We start from the raw sequence: 19,129 nt of genomic DNA on the forward strand, positions 1-19,129 counted from the left end.
AATGGGGATTAATTGTGAGCCGCACGTGGGGCAACCTGATGACCCTGTATCTACCCCAGCGCTTAGAACAGTGCTCTGCACATAGTAAGTGCTTAACAAATACCAACATTATTATTATTAAGATGAAGATGCTTTAGGATCTTCTCTTACGAATTGTTTTTTTGCCTATCTTCTTAGCTGGGCAAAGCAGCATCAAATCCAAATGTCATTACCTATGATAGGAAATGGTGTATGGATTTGAACCCCCAAAAAACCCAGAACAAAAAACCATGAAACTTTACTGGGCCCCTAAAGTATGAGGATGGTTAAATACATTGGAAAAATTCTAAAAGTCTTTTCTGAATGCACATATTTCATTTAGCCATTTTCCAGATTATTGTGCCAATTGTTTTAGATACTGATCCATCCCATTTAGATTTATTCATTTCCTTCTAAACTGGTCAATTGTAAAGAGTAAGAAATTTGAAATCTGTTGACCCTGCTGGTTCTTCTGGATAGTGCAATGTAATTACTGTGGCTTTTGATTATTCAGATCCAATTTATGATATGAAAGTTTGAGTGATGTCATTTAACTGGTGACAGCAGGAATGCCAAAGAAAATCTGCCTGATTCAGCTATGACAAATTTTAGTCAAAAGCATAAATATGACTTCGGCCCAATTGCTTGGAAATTAAGCTAAAAGGATTATTTGACATGCGGAGGTGGAATAAATTGGGCAAGACCAAGGATTTATTGAATTGGATGTGTAAGAAGAGAGCTGGATTAAAGAGTAAAATGCCATTAAATGCTCATTTATCACCAGTGGCGAATGACCCTATGGCACACGAGGGAAGAGAAGAGCATTTAGCGGGTCAGAGATAACCCAAGACTCTGGACATATACAGGCTTCATTGAGGATATGCTGTGAATTCATTTGATACAAGTGAACGGACAAATTGTTAGAGCCAATGTGACGCACGAATGCAGTGCTCATGCACACATGTATAGTCCTTTATGCATTTGAACACTATTTACTGACATTTTTACTTTGATTTGTATCAATTATATCCATGCTTTGCTCTTTTATCCATAGCAATTTGGTAATTAATGCCCTTCTGTCTTTCCCATCGAATTTTAAGCTCCTGGGGATTAGGAATGTATCTGATATATCTAGTGTATGTTCTCAAGTGTCTCACCGAATTCCTAAAGTGTTCTGCACACATTAAGTGCCTGTACAGGGCTCTGCACACAGTAAGTACCTGGTACAGTGATTGCTCTGCACACAGTAGAGGTGCTCAACAAATGCCAATGAGGATGATGAATGTTTTATAGAGAATACAACCTAAAATACTTACCAGAGACTGCAATCTAGAGGTACCACAACATGATGATTAAGTATATTGAATGAAAACACACTCCCAGCCTATGACTGCACCTAAATACCCATACCACCTCTGCCCTGGGCAAAAGTAGTTTTTGATTGGATATTTTCACTGGAAATATTCATTTTTCACCTAAATCTTTGAAAGGCAAGACAAACGCCTAAGCAAAAACCGTACGGCAAGAGAACTGCTTTGGCAGCCACATACTACTAGCCCCTCCTCAAAGCCCACCCAGGAAACTGATGTTGGCATGTCTGCCTGACTGACATACTGCATTTTGCACCTGCCCCCAACTCAAGTCTTCGCACTCTTAACCTACTTCCTTTAACCAGGTCTCCTTTCCCCAACCAAGACTTTTGCAGCTCCAAGGCTGATGTTGCTGAGGAACACCCAGACAGCATTCTAAGCTTTCTTGGTGATCTTTGGATTTCCCCCCGCCACCCTGAGACAGCAGGGTCAGACAGACCCAATCTTTAATCAAACAGGATGCAGGCCGGAAGGGGCAATCTCTGTCCTTTTCAGGAGGGCGAGGGAAACTTCACAGCCAACAAAACACCTTCAAACACATTTTTTCAAACACGCCAGTGAAACATAGCACTTTTCGTCAGGCAGCTGCTAGACGTTGCCCAGGGGAAAGAACTACAAAATGCACATGCAGTATGATCATCTTGCACATTTTCCAAAGCTTGTTTGATAAAAATCTCATCTGGGTGAAATGTGCTTGCGTGGTTTTTGCCAAAATGTGAGTAACGGCTGTATGGCCCTGGCATAGCCAGCAAACTCAGTACATATGAGTGGGTAGGGTTGTAAACACTGTTCTTCCAAATTTCCTCCTCATTTCTGGAACCAGAGGTCTACCTAGTTACCCCAGAAGGCTTGCTTCTCGACCTTGGAAAAAGCAAAAAAAAGAAACCCAGTTAATCTAAATGTATTGAAACTTTAATAGATGTTGACAGCCACAGACAAAATGATCAACTACTTCCGTGGAATGAGTGATTATATTCTAAATCAAGTCCTCAAAGTATCATTCTTATTTCAAAAACATCATTAACTAAACACATCCAGAACTGCAATTTGGCTTTAGACCACGGTATGACATATTGGATATGAATCTTCCCAGATAATCAGATACAGGAAAAATCCAGGGAGCAAGCTCTCTAAACTGTCTTCATCAGACCTTGCAAAAACATTTGATCTGGGCTCTGGCTGCTAAAGTAAATTTGGCTGTCTTGAGAAATTCATCAAGATAATGAAATCAGTACTAAATGATGGAATTCCCCATTAGATCGAAAACTCCTGGAAGGCAGAAAAGGAGCATAGTGATTCTGTTGAAGCCTTCCTAATGCTTATTACCGGGCTTCACATGTACAAGGCATTAATCAATGCTTAATAAATATCACTGATTGACTGATTGATTGAATGGCCAGTAATAGCAGAACTCAGAGTGCTCTATCTGACATCTTCCCATTCCCCAGTGGGGTCAAACAGGGTTGTATTATCAATATGCTTCTGTTCAATATATTCTGGAAGAGATTTAGTTGCTGGTGTTGGAGACACTTCCAAACCCCAGGAAACTCTTCCAAGTCTACAGGCACACCCACAAGAAGACGTGTTTAGATGCCTGTGAACCTCTTTGTAGATTCAACCTAGGTACTTCTCCAATGGATTTTGTTGAGGGGACTGTAGGGAGTATCCCATCATCAGTGGGACATGTAGTTGTTTTTCTAGTAGCAGTGAGGGGTTATACTAAACCATCTGCATTCCCTTGCCGGTTAAACCCTTGACTCCAGTAATGGTGAAGAAACAGGCATCTCTGGTATCTTTTGAAACAAAGATGGAAAAGGGTAGAATGGGTGCAGTTATGGTGGTGACAGCCTAGTGTGCTCTGTGGAGAGAGACAAAAGGCAGGAAGGTCAGCAAGGAGGCTGATGCACTAATCAAGGTGGGATAGGATAAGTGCTTGGATTAATGTGGTAGTTGTTTTAATGGAGAGGAAGGGGCTGATTTTATTCATTCATTCATTCAATAGTATTTATTGAGCGCTTACTATGTGCAGAGCACTGTACTAAGCGCTTGGGATGAACAAGTCGGCAACAGATAGAGACAGTCCCTGCCGTTTGACGGGCTTACAGTCTAATCGGGGGAGACGGACAGACAAGAACAATGGCACTAAACAGCGTCAAGGGGAAGAACATCTCGTAAAAACAATGGCAACTAAACAGAATCAAGGCGATGTACAATTCATTAACAAAATAAATAAATAGGGTAACGAAAATATATACAGTTGAGCGGACGAGTACAATGCTGTGGGGATGGGAAGGGAGAGGTGGAGGAGCAGAGGGAAAAGGGGAATTTTAGTGATGTTGTCAAGGTTGAACCAACAGGATTTAGTGACTGACTGAATATGTGGGTTGAGTGAGAGAGATGAGTCAAGGATAACATCAAGGTTAAGGCCCTGCAAGACAGGAAGGATGGTGGTGCTGTCTACAGTGATGGGAAAATAAGGAGGAGGGCAGGGTTTGTGTGGGAAGATGAGTTCTATTTTGGACACAAAGACTGAGGTGTCAGTGGAACATCCAAGTAGAGATACCTTGAAGGCAAGAGGAAATGTAAGACTGCAGAGAGGGAGAGAGAGCAGAACTGGAGATGTAGAGTCGGTAATCACTGCATAGAGATGGTAGTTGAAGCCATGGGAGCGAATGAGTTCTCCAAAGGAGTTGGGTGTAGATGGAGAATAGAAAGGGACCCAGAATGGGGCCTTGAGGGACTCCCACAGTTGGAAGTCCCTCCCACAACTCAGAATATCTAAAGCACAAAGTACTTGCCCTTCTCCCTCAACCCACTCCTCCTCCTCCTAACTCTCCCTTCTCAGATAATAACACCACCATCCTCCCTGTCCAAAAAGACAGCAACCTCAGTGTCATCCTCTATTCTTCACTGTCTTTCAACTCTCACCTTATGCCAGATCTTGTTGTTTCTTCCTACACCAACATCTCCCGACCGCTTTCTTTTCACCCAAACAGCTAACACTCCGGTACAAGATCTGGTCATATCTCAGTTATGCTATTGCGGCAAGCTTCTTGCTGATCTTTGTGCCTCCAATCTTTCCCTCCTCTAATCTCCACTACACATCACTGCCCAGATTATCTTCTTGAAGTGCTATTAGACCTACATCTCTTCTCTACTCTAATAAAAAAAAATTTCAGTCAGATTCAAGGCCCTCCACCAACTCATCTCTCCTTTGCTTTTCTGCTCCATTCACCACCTATTCCCCAGTTGGCTTTCTTAGCTCCTCCCATGCCAACCTACTAGCTGTTCCTAGAATCTCATCATTAGTGGAATTATCTAATGTAGCAAAGATGATGCTTAAAGGTCGTATTTGTACTTCATGTGCGTTCATGATGTGACCCTAAAACCCAACTTAATAAATAATAAACATTTAGAAAGAGGTTTTTTCCCCTTCATCAGAAGATGTATGTCACAATCTTTTTCAATGAGAACCCCATTTATATGAACTTCCTACTGAGAGTGATTTTAATGCTCATTTCTCTGGATTATTAATGAAGAACTTTTCAGGACCACTTTATTTCGTTTCATTTTTTCAGACCTTGGGCAAATCACTTCTCTGTGCCTCAGTTCCCTCATCTGCAAAATAGGGATTCTTTACCTGTTCTCCCTCCTAGACTGTGAGCCCCATGTGGGACTTACATGTGAGTTGTTCTAGGAGTTTCATAGTTCTCTTGCAACACACTCGCTTGACCCCAAATTGTTATTAATGTCAAAAGGAGGAGAGCTGAGTGAACTGTGAGGCAACTACGAGTTCCACCACATCCCACTGGTTCCAATTTTGTTTCTTAAATAAGGGAAATAATAACCAGAGAGGCAGTTGTGGCCTCTCTAGTGAGAATTGGTGAAAGGATATAGATCCCCAAAGAATAATAAACTGACAAGATGAGACCGTGTATTGAGTGTCTAAAGATCATGTGTGGGAAGCTAAAGTATGAAATGCAATTTTCACTGAGGGCTAATTATGGCTTGTTGTTCCAGAAAACCAGGGTCAATTTTGCCACAACTTGATCTTTAGTTCAGGAGTGCATAGCGTATACATTCATCATATCGGAGCTGGTTTTATTTTCTTCTTGCTGCAACATTCAATCGCAATGCTAGATTCTGCTTATGAAGCGCAACAAGTATTCTTATAGCTTCACGATCACAAGTGAAACATTTGGTCTTTAGCTGTTATTGTAGATCATTAGTTAACAAGTGTTAGGCACCTAACAATATGCCTGACAGTCCCCAGCAATAAGCTACTGATGAACATTCATCTGCAAACCTTTCTGATGTGGTGGCAAAAAGGTTGGCCAGAAAACTTGACATTTTAGGCTAAAGAGCCTAAGGTCTAGAAAAACCAGGAAATGGCTAGCTTGCTGAGTAAACAATACTTCATTGATTCAAGGCAACGAGATCAGAAGAACAGGGTATAGGGCTGAAGGACATGAGATCGTGAAGCTGCAAGAATATTTGATGTTGGAGAGAAACAAAAGAAGTTTCACTGGACCAGAGAAGGACACCAGAGGTATCCTGTAGCAAAAAGGATCTAATTGCTGATGACAAGAAGCCCCTCTCCAAGAAGGTAATAAAAGAATTGTTAAAACTCCTAACATGCTAAAGACCTCTTCCCTGAATTTGGCACTGACTAGTTACGAATATTAGCCAAGAATTGAAAAATATAAAAGACCTGAGTTTATGACCAACCATGGTCACCAGGTCCAATTTTTAGGATTGGCATATGAAGAATCTGGCTAAAATTCACAGAATAAAAATGAGACTATGGATTTTTTGGAGGGTTCCAGAGGTCTCCAAGGAGAGAACAAGGTTCTCATCTCCTTTATCTTAACCAGATCTGCGAGACCTGGCTAGGCATTCATTCATCCAAACATATTGAGCATCTACTGTGCTCAAAGCACTGACCTAAGGAACAGCCTTCCAGAATGTTCCTATTGTGGTGAGATTTGAATTATAGAATGAAGTCTGTTGCTTTACTGTGGGGTATAAAATATCTGATATTTTAGTCAGAAAATATGTCTTTGTGTTGGTATTATTATTGACTATTACTCTATAACACCCTTTTCAGTTATTAAAAGTTTAATAAGTAATCTTTTCTGTACACTTGGTCTCCTGGAATATTTTTGAGTGTTGTCCCAGAGTAAGTGTGTGTGTGTGTGTGTGTGTGTGTGTGTGCGCTTGAGTGTGGCAAAACCCTCTGCTTGGAGCTATTCAAACCATTGCTTCAGGTAAATCTACTCTGTTCTCCATTATCCAAGGGCTGATTACTGAGCGGTTCGGGCTTTCCAGGCCCTTCCTTATCCTACTCCTTCTCCTCCTTCTCTTAGTATGTTTTGTGTCCCATTCTCATTAGCCCTTGGCTACTTAGACTGTGAGCCCCCCACGGGATAGGGGCTGTGTCCGACCTGATTATCCTGTATCTACCTTGGTGCTTTGTACAGTGGTTGACACACAGTAAGCACTTAACAAATGCCATTATTATTTTCCTCATCATTGTTATCACTACCTCCTCTGCCAGGGAGAGAACAGGATCCATCAGACCCAGCATTTAGTACAGTGTTTGACACATAGTAAGCACTTAAATACTATTATTACTGTTATTATTAGTCCCTCTGCCAGGGAGAGAGCAGGGGGTGAACTGGGAGAATCACAATACTTCTTCTACACAAGCTATATTTGCACCAGCTTCAGAGGACAACAGATCCCTGGTGACTTAATAAAAGTGTCACCGAATGAAAGGGGATTGTGATGGGGGAATGGGCCTGGAGAAAGAAGGAGGCACAGATAAAAACAGAACAGAAACGTTTCCTTCAAAATGCCAAGAGTAGATGAACAACATGGTGACACTTACCTTATCTAAAAATGCAAGAGGCAACTTTATTCCTGAACAGGACTCATGGCAGGTAGCAGAGGACTAGCACCACAGGAATCCACAGCTTAATTAAACTATCTAGAAATGTCTCTGACATTTAGAAAGAGGCTTTTCCCCCTTCATCAAAAGATGTACATGTCACATAATCTTTTCCAATGAGAACGCCATTTATATGAACTTCCTACTGAGAGTGATTTTAATGCTCATTTCTCTGGATTATTAACAAAGAACTTTTCAGGACCACTTGATTTTGTCTCATTTTTTCAGAGCTTGGGCAAGTCACTCAACTTGGCTGTGCCTCAGCTCCCTCATCTGCAAAATAGGGATTCTTTACCTGTTCTCCTTCCTAGACTGTGAGCCCCATGTGAGACTTAATTATCTTGTACCTAATCCAGCACTCCTCCTCTCAGGGTCACACCTAGAGAGTCTCCAGCACTCTACCAGTCTTGACTACGGGAGGGAGAATCAAGCAGAGCCATATCCATTCCATTCCTAGCTTGGGAGGTGACTAGCAAGTGGAAGGCAATTTGCTTACAAGTCAAATCTCACCCGTACTGGGCAGCAGCGGCACTGGACAGAGTCGATGGGGGAGACTCAACTTTACTGCATAAATTTACTTCCATGTTTTTACCAAGAAAACTCTGTGGATACACTACCAGAATGATTGCAGATGGAGTTGGGGCGTTCTGGGAGAGATGTGTCCATGGCGTCTCTGTGGGTCGAAGACGACTCGACAGTGTAAGACAAGATCCCAGTGCTTAGTGCAGTTCTTGGCACATAGTAAGTGCTTAACTATTATTATTGTCATTATTATTATCTTTATCATGCATGTTTCTGGAAACTTGCAAACTTTAAAAAGCCCCAGTTACTGAGGCGAAGCTTTTGGCCATTGTGCATAGCCGAGTTTTAAACACTTCTAAATACTGAAGCTGGTACTACTTCTGGAAACTTTATAGGCAAATTGATAAAGTAACAAAGCTATAATTGTTTGTTGTGTTGCCAACTATAATAGGATTATAATTCTAATCTTCTGCATAGAACAGAATTACCTTTGGTTACTAATATTTTGTTTTCAAGTTATTTAGCTTTTACTGTAGGAGAAAGTATTGTTAAAATTGTGGTGAAATGACATTCATAAATTGCTTAGAGGTTCCTCTCCCCAGTGACCTCCAAAATGCCCCGTATTATTCTTTGTATGTGTAGGTGAGCGTCCCACTAAAACACCCCACAGTCAAATTGAATGAGTCTGTTTTCCCTCAATTCAGTCATCAGATATCTATTGCAAGGGGCTCCGTAAAGAGGAAGATAAATGTCAGGGACTCACCACACCCCCGCCTGCAGAGTGAACCAGCACGGACATCCCACTTCTCAGGTTGGCAACCTCGAACAGCATCATGTAGGCAGTTACAAAATTCATGGGAAAAGCAGCAGCTTCTGAAAAACTCATGTCATCGGGAATCTTGTAGACAAAGTCTGCTGGTGTGCAAACGACCTCAGCCCATGCATTGTAGTTTACAAAAGCCATGACTCTCTCTCCGATCTGTAGCGCCAAACAAAGAATGATTGTGTTAAGGTGGTTAGCCAATCTGGCCATATTGTCCAAGAAATGTTTCATAAGAACTGTAGAAGAAGGTGGGGTACCCCAAACTACTCGAGACAGAGTGAAATTCAGATCATCAAAAGTTCAGAGAATGAAACGAAAATGGTCTTGGTTCTCCTGCCTGGGACAGACATGGGTCTGATACTATACGGTTATTCCTGCCTTTAGGAATAGGGAGTTGGGGAGGTTATCTAATCTAGCCTCAGTTCAGGAAATTTCCAAAGGGGACACATAACGGGAATAGTCAGCAGTGTGGGTGTCAGAAGGACCTTGGTTCTAATCCTGGCTCCACCACTTACCTGCCTCAGTTACCTCATTTGTAAAAGGGGGATTAAGACTGTGAGCCCCACATGGGACAACCTGATTATCTTGTATCTACCCCAGCGCTTAGCACAGTGCTTGGCACATAGTTAAGCCCTCAACAAATACCATAATTATTATTATTTATTATTATTATGTGCCAAGCAATGTTCTAAGTGGTGGGGTTGATACAAGATTATCAGGTCAGACACAATCCTTGTTCCACATGAGGCTCACAATCAAAGAGGGAGCAAGAATAGGTTTTTTATCCTCATTTTACAGATAAAGAAACTGAGGCCCAAAAAGTTCAGTGACTAGCCCAGGGTCACACAGTAGGTCAGTGGCAGAACACAGGGACTAGAACACAGATCTCCTGACTCTCAGGCCTGTGCTCTTTCCACTAGACCATGCTGCCCCTGGCTAGGCCACACTACCCCTGCTTTTGGAGAAAGCTCTTAAAAGGGATCCGGGAGGACACGGAGGGGTATCATCTTGGAAAACTGTTTCTTTTAACAATTGACTAAAACAGACTTATCTGCTAAGATTCCTTCTCAGTCTTGAAATGATTTAACTTATTTTAACGGTATTCTCAAATTACATAATCTATTATTTAAGCACTTACTCAGCTACATATCCATTTCTCTTCTCTCTTCTTCTACTTGTAAATTATTTTGTGCCTGTCTCCCCCATTGAACTGTAGAATCCTTGAGGGCAAAATCATGTTTTCTAACACCCTTGAACTCACCCAAGAGCTTGTTCAATAAATACTATTGACCAATTCTCGTCCTCCTTCTCTCGCTTGCTCTTCCTCTCCTCTTCTTCTTCCTCAGAATACAGTCCTAACTCTTTAAAGATACCTTCTAAAGAATGGGCATGTCTTGGACCATCAAATAACTTTCTGCCAACAATAGCAATGTGATACCGACCTTAGGATTTTGTTGTCAGGTTAGAAAATCATTTGATGTCTTCTAAGTTATTCACACCTTTGTGATTAATGAAGTCAATAATTACAGTCTTTAGGGAAGCAGTGTGGCCATAGTGGAAAGAGCACAGGCCTGGGAGTCAGAGGAGCTGGGTTCTAATCCCAGCTCCACCACTTACCTGCTGTGTGGCTTTGAACAAGTTGCTTAACTTCTCTGGGCCTCAGTTCCCTCATCTGCAAAATGGGGATTCAATACCTACCTGTTCTCCCTCCTTCTGAGGCTGGGAGCCCCATGTTGGATCTGATTATCTTGTATCTACTCCAGCACTTAGTGCAGTGCTTGGCACATAGTAAGTGCTTAAAATGCCACTATTATTAATAGGATTATATCAGTGGCACTAGAGATTCAGATTGCTTGACAAGATTAATGTGGAGCTTTTGTAACCATACAATGGTGACATGAAAAAAACAAACGTATTATAAACAACACCATCCAACCTCATTTTCACAAACTTCCAGGGAGTCGGTCTGAAATAACATCACCATCTGAATTAAGGATTATTGAGATTTTTAAAGCTTCTCAGTTAGCTCGGGTGATGTTCTTCCAACCCTGATCATACTTTTAAAACCTATCTTTAGGTTGCCCCAGGCAACCCACAACAGCTCTGACCTAAGGACGGGAGAAGGCCCAGAACCATCCACTCTCCTAATCAGAATGTGCTCGAGGAGTTGATGGTGCACAAGCCAGATAATTGCCTCTTCTCTCCACTGCACTTAGCCGAAGGATATACCATCAAGCCAGAAGAGAAATTGAGCTTTCGTTTTAAAAAAAAATGAATCCATTTCTTGCTCACAGATATTCCTGGATGAAACACGAGTCAGAGATCTCATACAGAGGGATGTGCTGCCAGAGAGACGGTCCATAAAATAATAGGCAAAGTAGAAGAGAGGGCAGGGAATAGACTGCCTCAAATCTCCACTCTGTGAGAACATCTGGTCACAAGTGGTCTGATTAATGCTTGGGTTGAGGCACTACTTTACCTGGTTATTTAATTAGATTGAACTGGATCTTTTCATTGCAAATTTCCTGTGTGTGTGTGTGTTCAAACGAAGGCAGAAACCTGCTGGCAACATTTTGTGGATGATACAACATAGGCAATGGAAGAGGGTAGCCCATATCTCCCCTGGGCTGGACTGGACTTGTGATGGGCATCTTTTAGTGGAAGTATATACAGGGGACAACATCTCCCTTCCTCTTGGCTGGGTGACAACTGAGTCCCATGGCTCCATTAGGAGATGTTGCTGGAGATGGGCTAGAAACTGGCCCTCCCCCACACCCAGCTCCAATCCGGCTGGATAATCACTTAGTTGAGACACTGGAATCACTGTTCTCGGACTGCCAGCATCCCTCCACCTGTTGAAAACTGACAGATAGCTACATTACTGGGGCAGAATAGTTCTCTGGATTCAGGGGCACAATTTCCCCCTATCACTAGGAAGAATCTAGGCTCTTTTCCCTCTTGCCTGGTGACACTTGGACTCCAGAGAAAAGGAAAAAATCAAATTCAAAGAAGACCCTAAATTACAGATATAATTCCTGCATGGAGATTCCCTGGGTTTGTTCTGGTCAGTAACTGGTGTGCACATTGAACCAGATTCTCCCCATTTCACTCTACAGAAGGCTCCTATGTGCCCTCGGATGGGTTATGATTTGCCCTCTGCTCTGCCTGTTCTCCACTTGAGTCAATTCGTGCCTGCTTTCCCAGGAGAATCACATGTTGGACACCACTGGCTTCCTGGTTGCTCAGCGAGGCCAGATGAGAACTAACATACTGGAGAGAACTGACAAGTGTGCATAGCTCTTACCCAATCTCTGCTGATGGTCCAGTGGAAAGAGTACTTCTCTGAAAATTAGGAGCCCTGGATTCTAGTCGCAGTTCTTTCAGCTGGAATTGTGATTTCAGTGGTGAAGTTTTCTGTTCCCTACTGCCAACCATGTGCTCAAATGTCAATCCCAACAGAAGGCTTCATCACCCAATCCCTCCCCACCCACCAAACTAACACATAACTAGGCTCATGATGCCAAGTATGCTTAAAGGGAAAAGTTGGGTCCTATGGCCTATGTGATCTGTGGAAAGGGGAGATTGCTTATTTCTATTGGTCTCCCCCTCACTAAATACTTTTCTCCTCCTAAGGGCAGGACAAGCAAATAGGGGCAGTAGGAAGGTACTGTAAGAAGCTGCAGGGCGTGGTGGAAAGAGCACGGGCCTGGGAGCCAGAGGACCTGGGTTCTAATCCCATCTCCAACACTTGTCTGTGCGGGACCAAGGGCAAGTCACTTACATCTCTTGCCTCAGTTACCTCATCTATAAAATGGGGAGACTGTGTTCCCTCTGTGGGTCAGGGATTGTGTCCAATCCAATTACCTCATATCTACCCCAGCAGTTAGTAAAGTGGCTGGCACATAGTAAGTGCTTAATAAATACCTTACACAAAGGGACTTCGGGCGGGTGGAAACCAAACCATTAGATTGAGAGATGTTGGTTCTATTTCTAAATATTTAACTATCTTCCTCTGTCTGTGGTGAGGAGGTTCTTCCTCCTCTAAATGAAGGCCAGAGTAACGTGGCTGGATGGCTCTTGCCACCTGGATCCCTCCAAGTGCACGGGATTGTCTTCTGCATCAACCTGCCTGTCCCCTCCCATAGAACACCAAGGGAATGAAATTTGTAACAACCTTCAGAAAGCTAGGGAGGCTATGACATTTGGGAAATGAGCAGCTGTAGCTTGGAACCGGCAGCAGCCTGAAGACTGCCCCCTTCAAATACTGATTATCTACTTATCTAAATTGTACTTGTTCTTTATTGTACTTTGTTATTTATTCTCATTGTTTAAAGTTTATGTCCTCCCTCAAATTATGCTCCCCTTGTGGGCCAGCAACCCTGTTTTATCTAACTCAGAGCTTCTATCTTTTCTTCTAACTCAGATCTTAGCACATAATAGTAATATTAATAATGACTATGGTACTTATTAAGTGCTTACTATGTAATAATAAAAATAATAACAATAATGCTATTTGTTAAGCGCTTACTATGTGCCAAGTACTGTTCTAAGCGCTGGGGTAAATACAAGGTAATCAGGTTGCCCCATGTGGGGCTCACAGTCTCAATCCCCATTTTACAGATGAGGTAACTAAGGCACAGAGAAGTTAGGTGACTTGCCCAAGGTCACTTAGCAGACAAGTGGCAGAGCTGAGACTAGAACCCACGACCTCTGACTCCCAAGCCCATGCTCTTACCACTAGGCCATGCCAAGCATGGTTCTAAGCACTGGGGTAGATACAAGGTAGTCAGGTTGGACATAGTCCCATAGGGCCCCACACTCCTAATCCCCATTTTACAGATGAGGTAACTCAGGCACAGAGAAGTCAAGTGACTTGCCCAAGGTCACACAGCAGTATATGGTGGAGCCGGGCTTAGAACCCAGGTCCTTCTGACTCTTGGGTCCATGTTCTATCCACTAAGCCTCACTGCTTCTGAGGACTACTTGCTGCTGCTCATTAAGCACATAGTAAGGACTGAAGAAATAAAATAATAATCAAAATCCAACCTTCTAAGATTTTGTTGTGGGAGGAGCATAATTCTCCTGTTAACTTCCCTACTTTAGAGGGATAAAGGTGAAGTAAATAATGTGAGAACTCTTGGGGAAGAAAAACACTATTTAAAATCAATCTATTGTTATCATTATCATTATTATTATTATTGTTATTATTATTATAGACCTGTGGTTGCAATTAGAGGAGACCTCTCTGCTGACTGCTGCAGAGTCTACTCTTCAACGGTCACCACTACTCCCAGGGGAAGTAACATCATAATAATAATAATAATAATAATGATGGTATTTGTTAAGGGCTTACTATGTGCCAAGCACTGTTCTAAGTGCTGGGGGCATAGCATAACGGCATGGCAGGGAAAACCCAAGAGAAAGCAATCCCTGCCCCTTCACAAATGAGTGTAGATTTGTCCTCAAAATACTCCAGGATGCATCCATCGTGGTGGCATTAGAATAACGTCTACATCGTCTTCAGGTTGCAACTTTAAAAGAACTTCCAATGTGATCAGTCAGTCAGTCCAAATGGCATTCAGCTATGATGCATCCATACAGCTGAATGGAACTGTCATTTTGGAAAAGGTCACAATTATATAGGAAATCCAATCCAGGACCATACCTATTTATTTCTCTTCAGAGTAATAGTCCTAGTGAAAAACTGCAGACAGCTATTTTATTTGTTTATACTCCTGAGAGCGGATTGTGCAGAAAGAATGTTTTTGATCATTAGCTTTCCTATGGTAATTACATAAAGGCAAATCAGATTTAGAGGAAGAGATCAAGTATAACAGGCCCTTGAAAAAAATGTATCTGATCAATAGCAACTTCCTGTTTTGGGTATGCACTCTATTATAATGCCTTACTGAAAAATGAAGATTGAGACATTGGGACGATGAGATGGCATTCTTGTTTCAACACAGTGGATTGCTCAACTCTAGAACGTAAGCTCGTTGAGGGCAGGGAATGTGTCTGCTTAATGTTATACTGTAGTCTCCCGAGTGCTTAGTACAGTGCTTTGCACACAGTAAACGTTCAATAAATACGACTGACTGATTGACTGGCTCAACAGCTCTTTTCAGACTCTGTTCAGAGCTTTTCCAGTCCTGGTTCCAGCAAACCCTCTCCAGAACATTCCTCCTCCCAAGCCCACTTCCTGAGAGTTGGCATTTCCAGGGTCGTTTTGGTTTGGAAAAAATGGGGTCAGTCTTTCCTAACCCCACTTACAGGCACACATGCTCCAAGTCTGTCTCAGTTCTGCAGGACTGACATGTAGGTAAAATAAAATAAGGGACTTTTACTTTTTCCTCATTTTAAGAAGACATATTTAATATTAACCACAGAAAAATGTGCAAAATGAACAGAGAAGGAAGGATGAGTGAAATGTAAAGTATACCGATAACTTGTTGAGGCTACTTAATTACCACAGTTCTACCCAGATCCAGGCAAACTGTCAGGTGTTCCTTCAAATGCCCCTTGCCAGCAGTAAAATTCTCTGGGGAAATCAATTTTTTTGAAAAATCATTTTGAGGTTAGTTCAAGATGAGAGTTTACTCCAAGATAACCACTTGGAAAGGGGAGTTTAGCATTGTCAACTTAGACCAGGAAAGGAGGAGCTGAGACCACATATTTCTCGTCAATAGCCTGGATACTTTGGACAAGTCTGAAAGACTCAAGGATTCAAAGACTCGAGGCGCCCTGTTAACATTCCTTACCCTCCCCATGCCATGGTTTATGACTCCTGTTTCCATCACAACATGAAATGTTACCTCAAATCCTTTGACACCGACGCCAAGAGCCTCAACAATCCCAGAGCATTCAAATCCAGGCACCAGGGGTGTCTTCGGTGGGCTGTCGATATTCCCTTGGCGTACCATCAGATCAATGAAGTTTAAACCACTGAAAATGGCAGACAAAAGAATTCAAAGTGAAAAAGGAGTGCATTCTTCTCAGCTCATTTGATTAAAACAAATAAAGAGAAGACGGCCTCTTAATATTGCTTGGCTTTCAGTTCTCTATGTATTACAGTACACAACCTTTCTCTTTCTCCTTCTTGCAAAAGGCAGAGAAACCCCAAAACAGAACGGATGTCAATTCACAAAGCGTAGAGAAATCTCAGCTCTTTGAATGTATGCCACTAACAGCTCTGACCTAGAGTCCAAGACATAGTTTTCTCAAGTAATTGATAGAAAGAACTTCATCATCACTCCCATGAACTGGATGTAGAGCGAGCAAACCCTATGAAAGGCCTAGAGATCTGTGGACAAACTTCAAAGTTCTCGGAAGAAGGCAGATTTCCTTCTCAACACAGGAGAATGCTAGTTGCCTTCAAGGAATGTTTATTTCCATCAACTATGAGAGAGAGAGAGAGAGAGAGGGAGAGAGAGAAAAGGAAAGTTGGCTAGGTCCACAGGCAATAAGGTAAAAGGACACTAATATTCCCCAACTTCTCTCTTTCTCCCCACTGCTTTGACCGTCGGCTTATGCTGTTCCTGATCAGAGAGCACAAAAATTCTGTTTGTGCAGGTGTCCTTATCTTCTACTCAAATGATTAGTCTGGCTACTTAACAGCAAGTACTGAGTCCTTTAACATCCAGCATTAGGTCAGTAACTTCAACATCCAAATGTCAAGGACTTTGTGTAGGTGAGGCAGGGATATTAGGCAAGAGTGACTGGAGGGAGCAGAGAACCAGAGTGAGAGCACGGAAAACACCAGGAGGGTTGAACCTGAAAAGAGGCCAGGGATCCCAGGAGAATGTGGATTCATACTGGCAGAACTGACCCTAGCACCTCCTCTCTCCATCCTTGTCCCCCTCTCTACCCTGTCCCTTTTCAGGCTCGATCACGTACGTAAACTTCCCTCTTGGATAATCTTAATTAAATTTAGATTTTAGACATGGAGTCTTTTGGGGACTCTTAGGTAATCGTAGTTTTGCTGCATAATCTCAAATTGGGGGAAATTTTCAGATATCTTGACTGTGGTCAAATGATATTCAGTATTCTTCATGTTTAGATTCAAACACAAAGAGAAGAGCTGAGAGGTAGTTGATATGATATTCTCCTCAAAAAATTCTATCTACCTCAGAGAAGCAGTGTGGCTCAGTGGAAAGAGCATGGGCTTGGGAGTCAGAGGTCATGGGTTCGAATCCCGGTTCTGCCACTTGTCAGCTGTGTGACTATGGGCAGGTCCCTTAACTTCTCTGTGCCTCAGTTACCTCATCTTTAAAATGGGGGTTAAGACTGTGAGCCTCATGTGGGACAACCTGATTACCCTGTATCTACCCCAGCGCTTAGAACAGTGCTCTGCACATAGTAAGCACTTAAATACCAACATTATTATCATTATTATTATTATTACAGTGGTAATATCATAGAATGGCAAAGAGGTATCTGATCTACAATCCAGATTACTTCAGAGTACTTACTGACTGGGTTGGAGAAAACAGACAAATATGCATACACTACATGCAAGCAGAATAATAATAATAATAATAATCGGGTGTGAGGCCAAACTCAACCTACCAATCAACAATATTTTTTGAGCACCTGTGTGTAGAACACTGAACAACAGCATTAAGTAGACATGATCCCTGCCCCCAAGGAGTATATAATCTAGCAGGGGGTTATGGGCACTGAAATAAATTATAGATAGGAAGAAGTGGCTCTGTATGGAATTAGTGCTTAAATAGTAGGGCCTATAAATTGATAGTACTATGGGTGGCTACTAGGACATAAGTTTGTGGTTGATGCAGAAGCACTGAACTAGGAATTGGGGCAATAAAGCCTGGGAGTAGGTAGAGAAAAATTAAATGGGGGAGGCCTCCAGGAAGAGATCTCATTCCACGGAACTCTGCCAGTTCTCTGTTCCCAAAACCAAATTCTGGAGAGTGGGGAAGAGCAGCTTTGAAGAATACGAAAGGAGAATTGAACTGTTAGGATTTTCTTGTATTTACCCAAGCACTTAGCATGATGCGTGGTACCTACTAAGCACTTAACAAATACCACAATGATTATTATTATCGTTAATGTACTCCAAGGAAAACCAAATTCTTGAACTCTTCAGCCCTGGCCCCACCCTACCAATCTGCGTCTCCACTCTGTTCATGCCCTGTTGGAACTGCAGGTACTAGAGGCTGTGGAAAAGAGGAATGGCTCAGCACAGGTTTATTAGATACCTCCGTCCTCTACCACGGGAGATGGGGGTGATGGGAAGAGATGGGGGAAAATTCCACCTGAATTGAAAGGGGCTATGAGCTTCCAGGCCCTGAGAGATATTGTTGGTCTCGGGGGACTAGAAAGCCAAAAGGTTTGCTGATCACAGCGGTTATTAGGACACTCACTACATGTCCTCAAATATGTATTTCTGAACAGTTAGCTGCCTTTCAAATTTCAAAATCTCTACACAACTGACAGGTGTTATTATAGGATTTAGAATATCTTTTTCTATCCCTATTAGAGACCTACTTTCTCTTCTTTTCAGACTCTTAAGTTGTGAATGTAATAGCTGGGGAAAAATGGAATTTAAGGTTTGATACTTTTTACTAGACCCTATTATATACAAAGTGAAGGGAGGAGATGTGTTGAAAACAGGCATGTCAGAAGTACGACTCATAAAAGCATCCACTAGCTTTTTCAATTGAAATTTGGATTTGGGGTTTTTTGAGTTTCAATTGACAAAAGACTCAGATATTGAAAAAGCAGACACTTTGTCAACTGAATACTTCGAATGGCAACAGAATTGGTGCAAATCTTCTCTGGTGTTATGGAAACAGAGCGTTTGAACAGAGTTCTGTTAAAAGGCTGGAGACCTCCCATAGAAATGACATATAATAGGAGAGTGGTCTAGTGGCTAGAATACCAGCTTGGAAGTCAGAAGGATCTGGGTTCTAATCCTGACTTGGCCACTTGTCTGCTGTGTGACCTTGGGCATGTCACTTCACTTCTCTGGGCCCCAATTACCTCATCTGTAAAATGGGGATTAAGACTGTGAGCCCCATGTAGGACATGGACTGTGTCCAATGCCAATGCTTAGTACAGTGCTTGGCACATAGTAAGTGGTTAACAAATACCATAAAAAAGGTGTGGCACCTTCTGGAAAAAAAGGCTCATCTGGCCTCCCAATGTGCAGAGAACAAGACCCCCTGATCTTTGGTAACTGCCTTGGGGAATGTCCCACTGAGTATCCCTGAGCCTCCATCTCCAATAGAATAGTTTCTTCTTCACCCACCTCTTTGAATGTGCCATCCCCTTTCTTACCTCTACATGGGATAACCGGATGACCAACAGGCTAACTCATATCTAGTCGCCTCCTCCTACCTCCCTCACTCCTCTCCGTCCCCATTTCCTCCCCTCCTCTCAGGGTGGTTTACAGGTCCCTTGTAATTAAGTGCCTTCAGTGAAGAT

General features: G+C 42.3%; 1 protein-coding gene across 2 annotated transcripts in view; it reads right to left on the reverse strand.

Moving 5' to 3' along the window:
* VAT1L (vesicle amine transport 1 like) overlaps nt 1–19,129 on the reverse strand; it is a 91,861-nt gene that overhangs the window by 58,346 nt on the left and 14,386 nt on the right. For both annotated transcript variants that reach the window (XM_029053110.2, XM_039910487.1), the window contains exons 2-3: nt 15,496–15,625; nt 8,624–8,839 (exon numbers count right to left, since the gene is read on the reverse strand). In XM_029053110.2, coding sequence (XP_028908943.1) covers nt 8,624–8,839; nt 15,496–15,625 — 346 coding nt within the window. The remainder of the gene's footprint in view (nt 1–8,623; nt 8,840–15,495; nt 15,626–19,129) is intronic.

This window comes from Ornithorhynchus anatinus, chromosome X2 (assembly GCF_004115215.2).
Source record: "Ornithorhynchus anatinus isolate Pmale09 chromosome X2, mOrnAna1.pri.v4, whole genome shotgun sequence".
Taxonomy (NCBI): Eukaryota; Metazoa; Chordata; class Mammalia; order Monotremata; family Ornithorhynchidae; genus Ornithorhynchus; species Ornithorhynchus anatinus.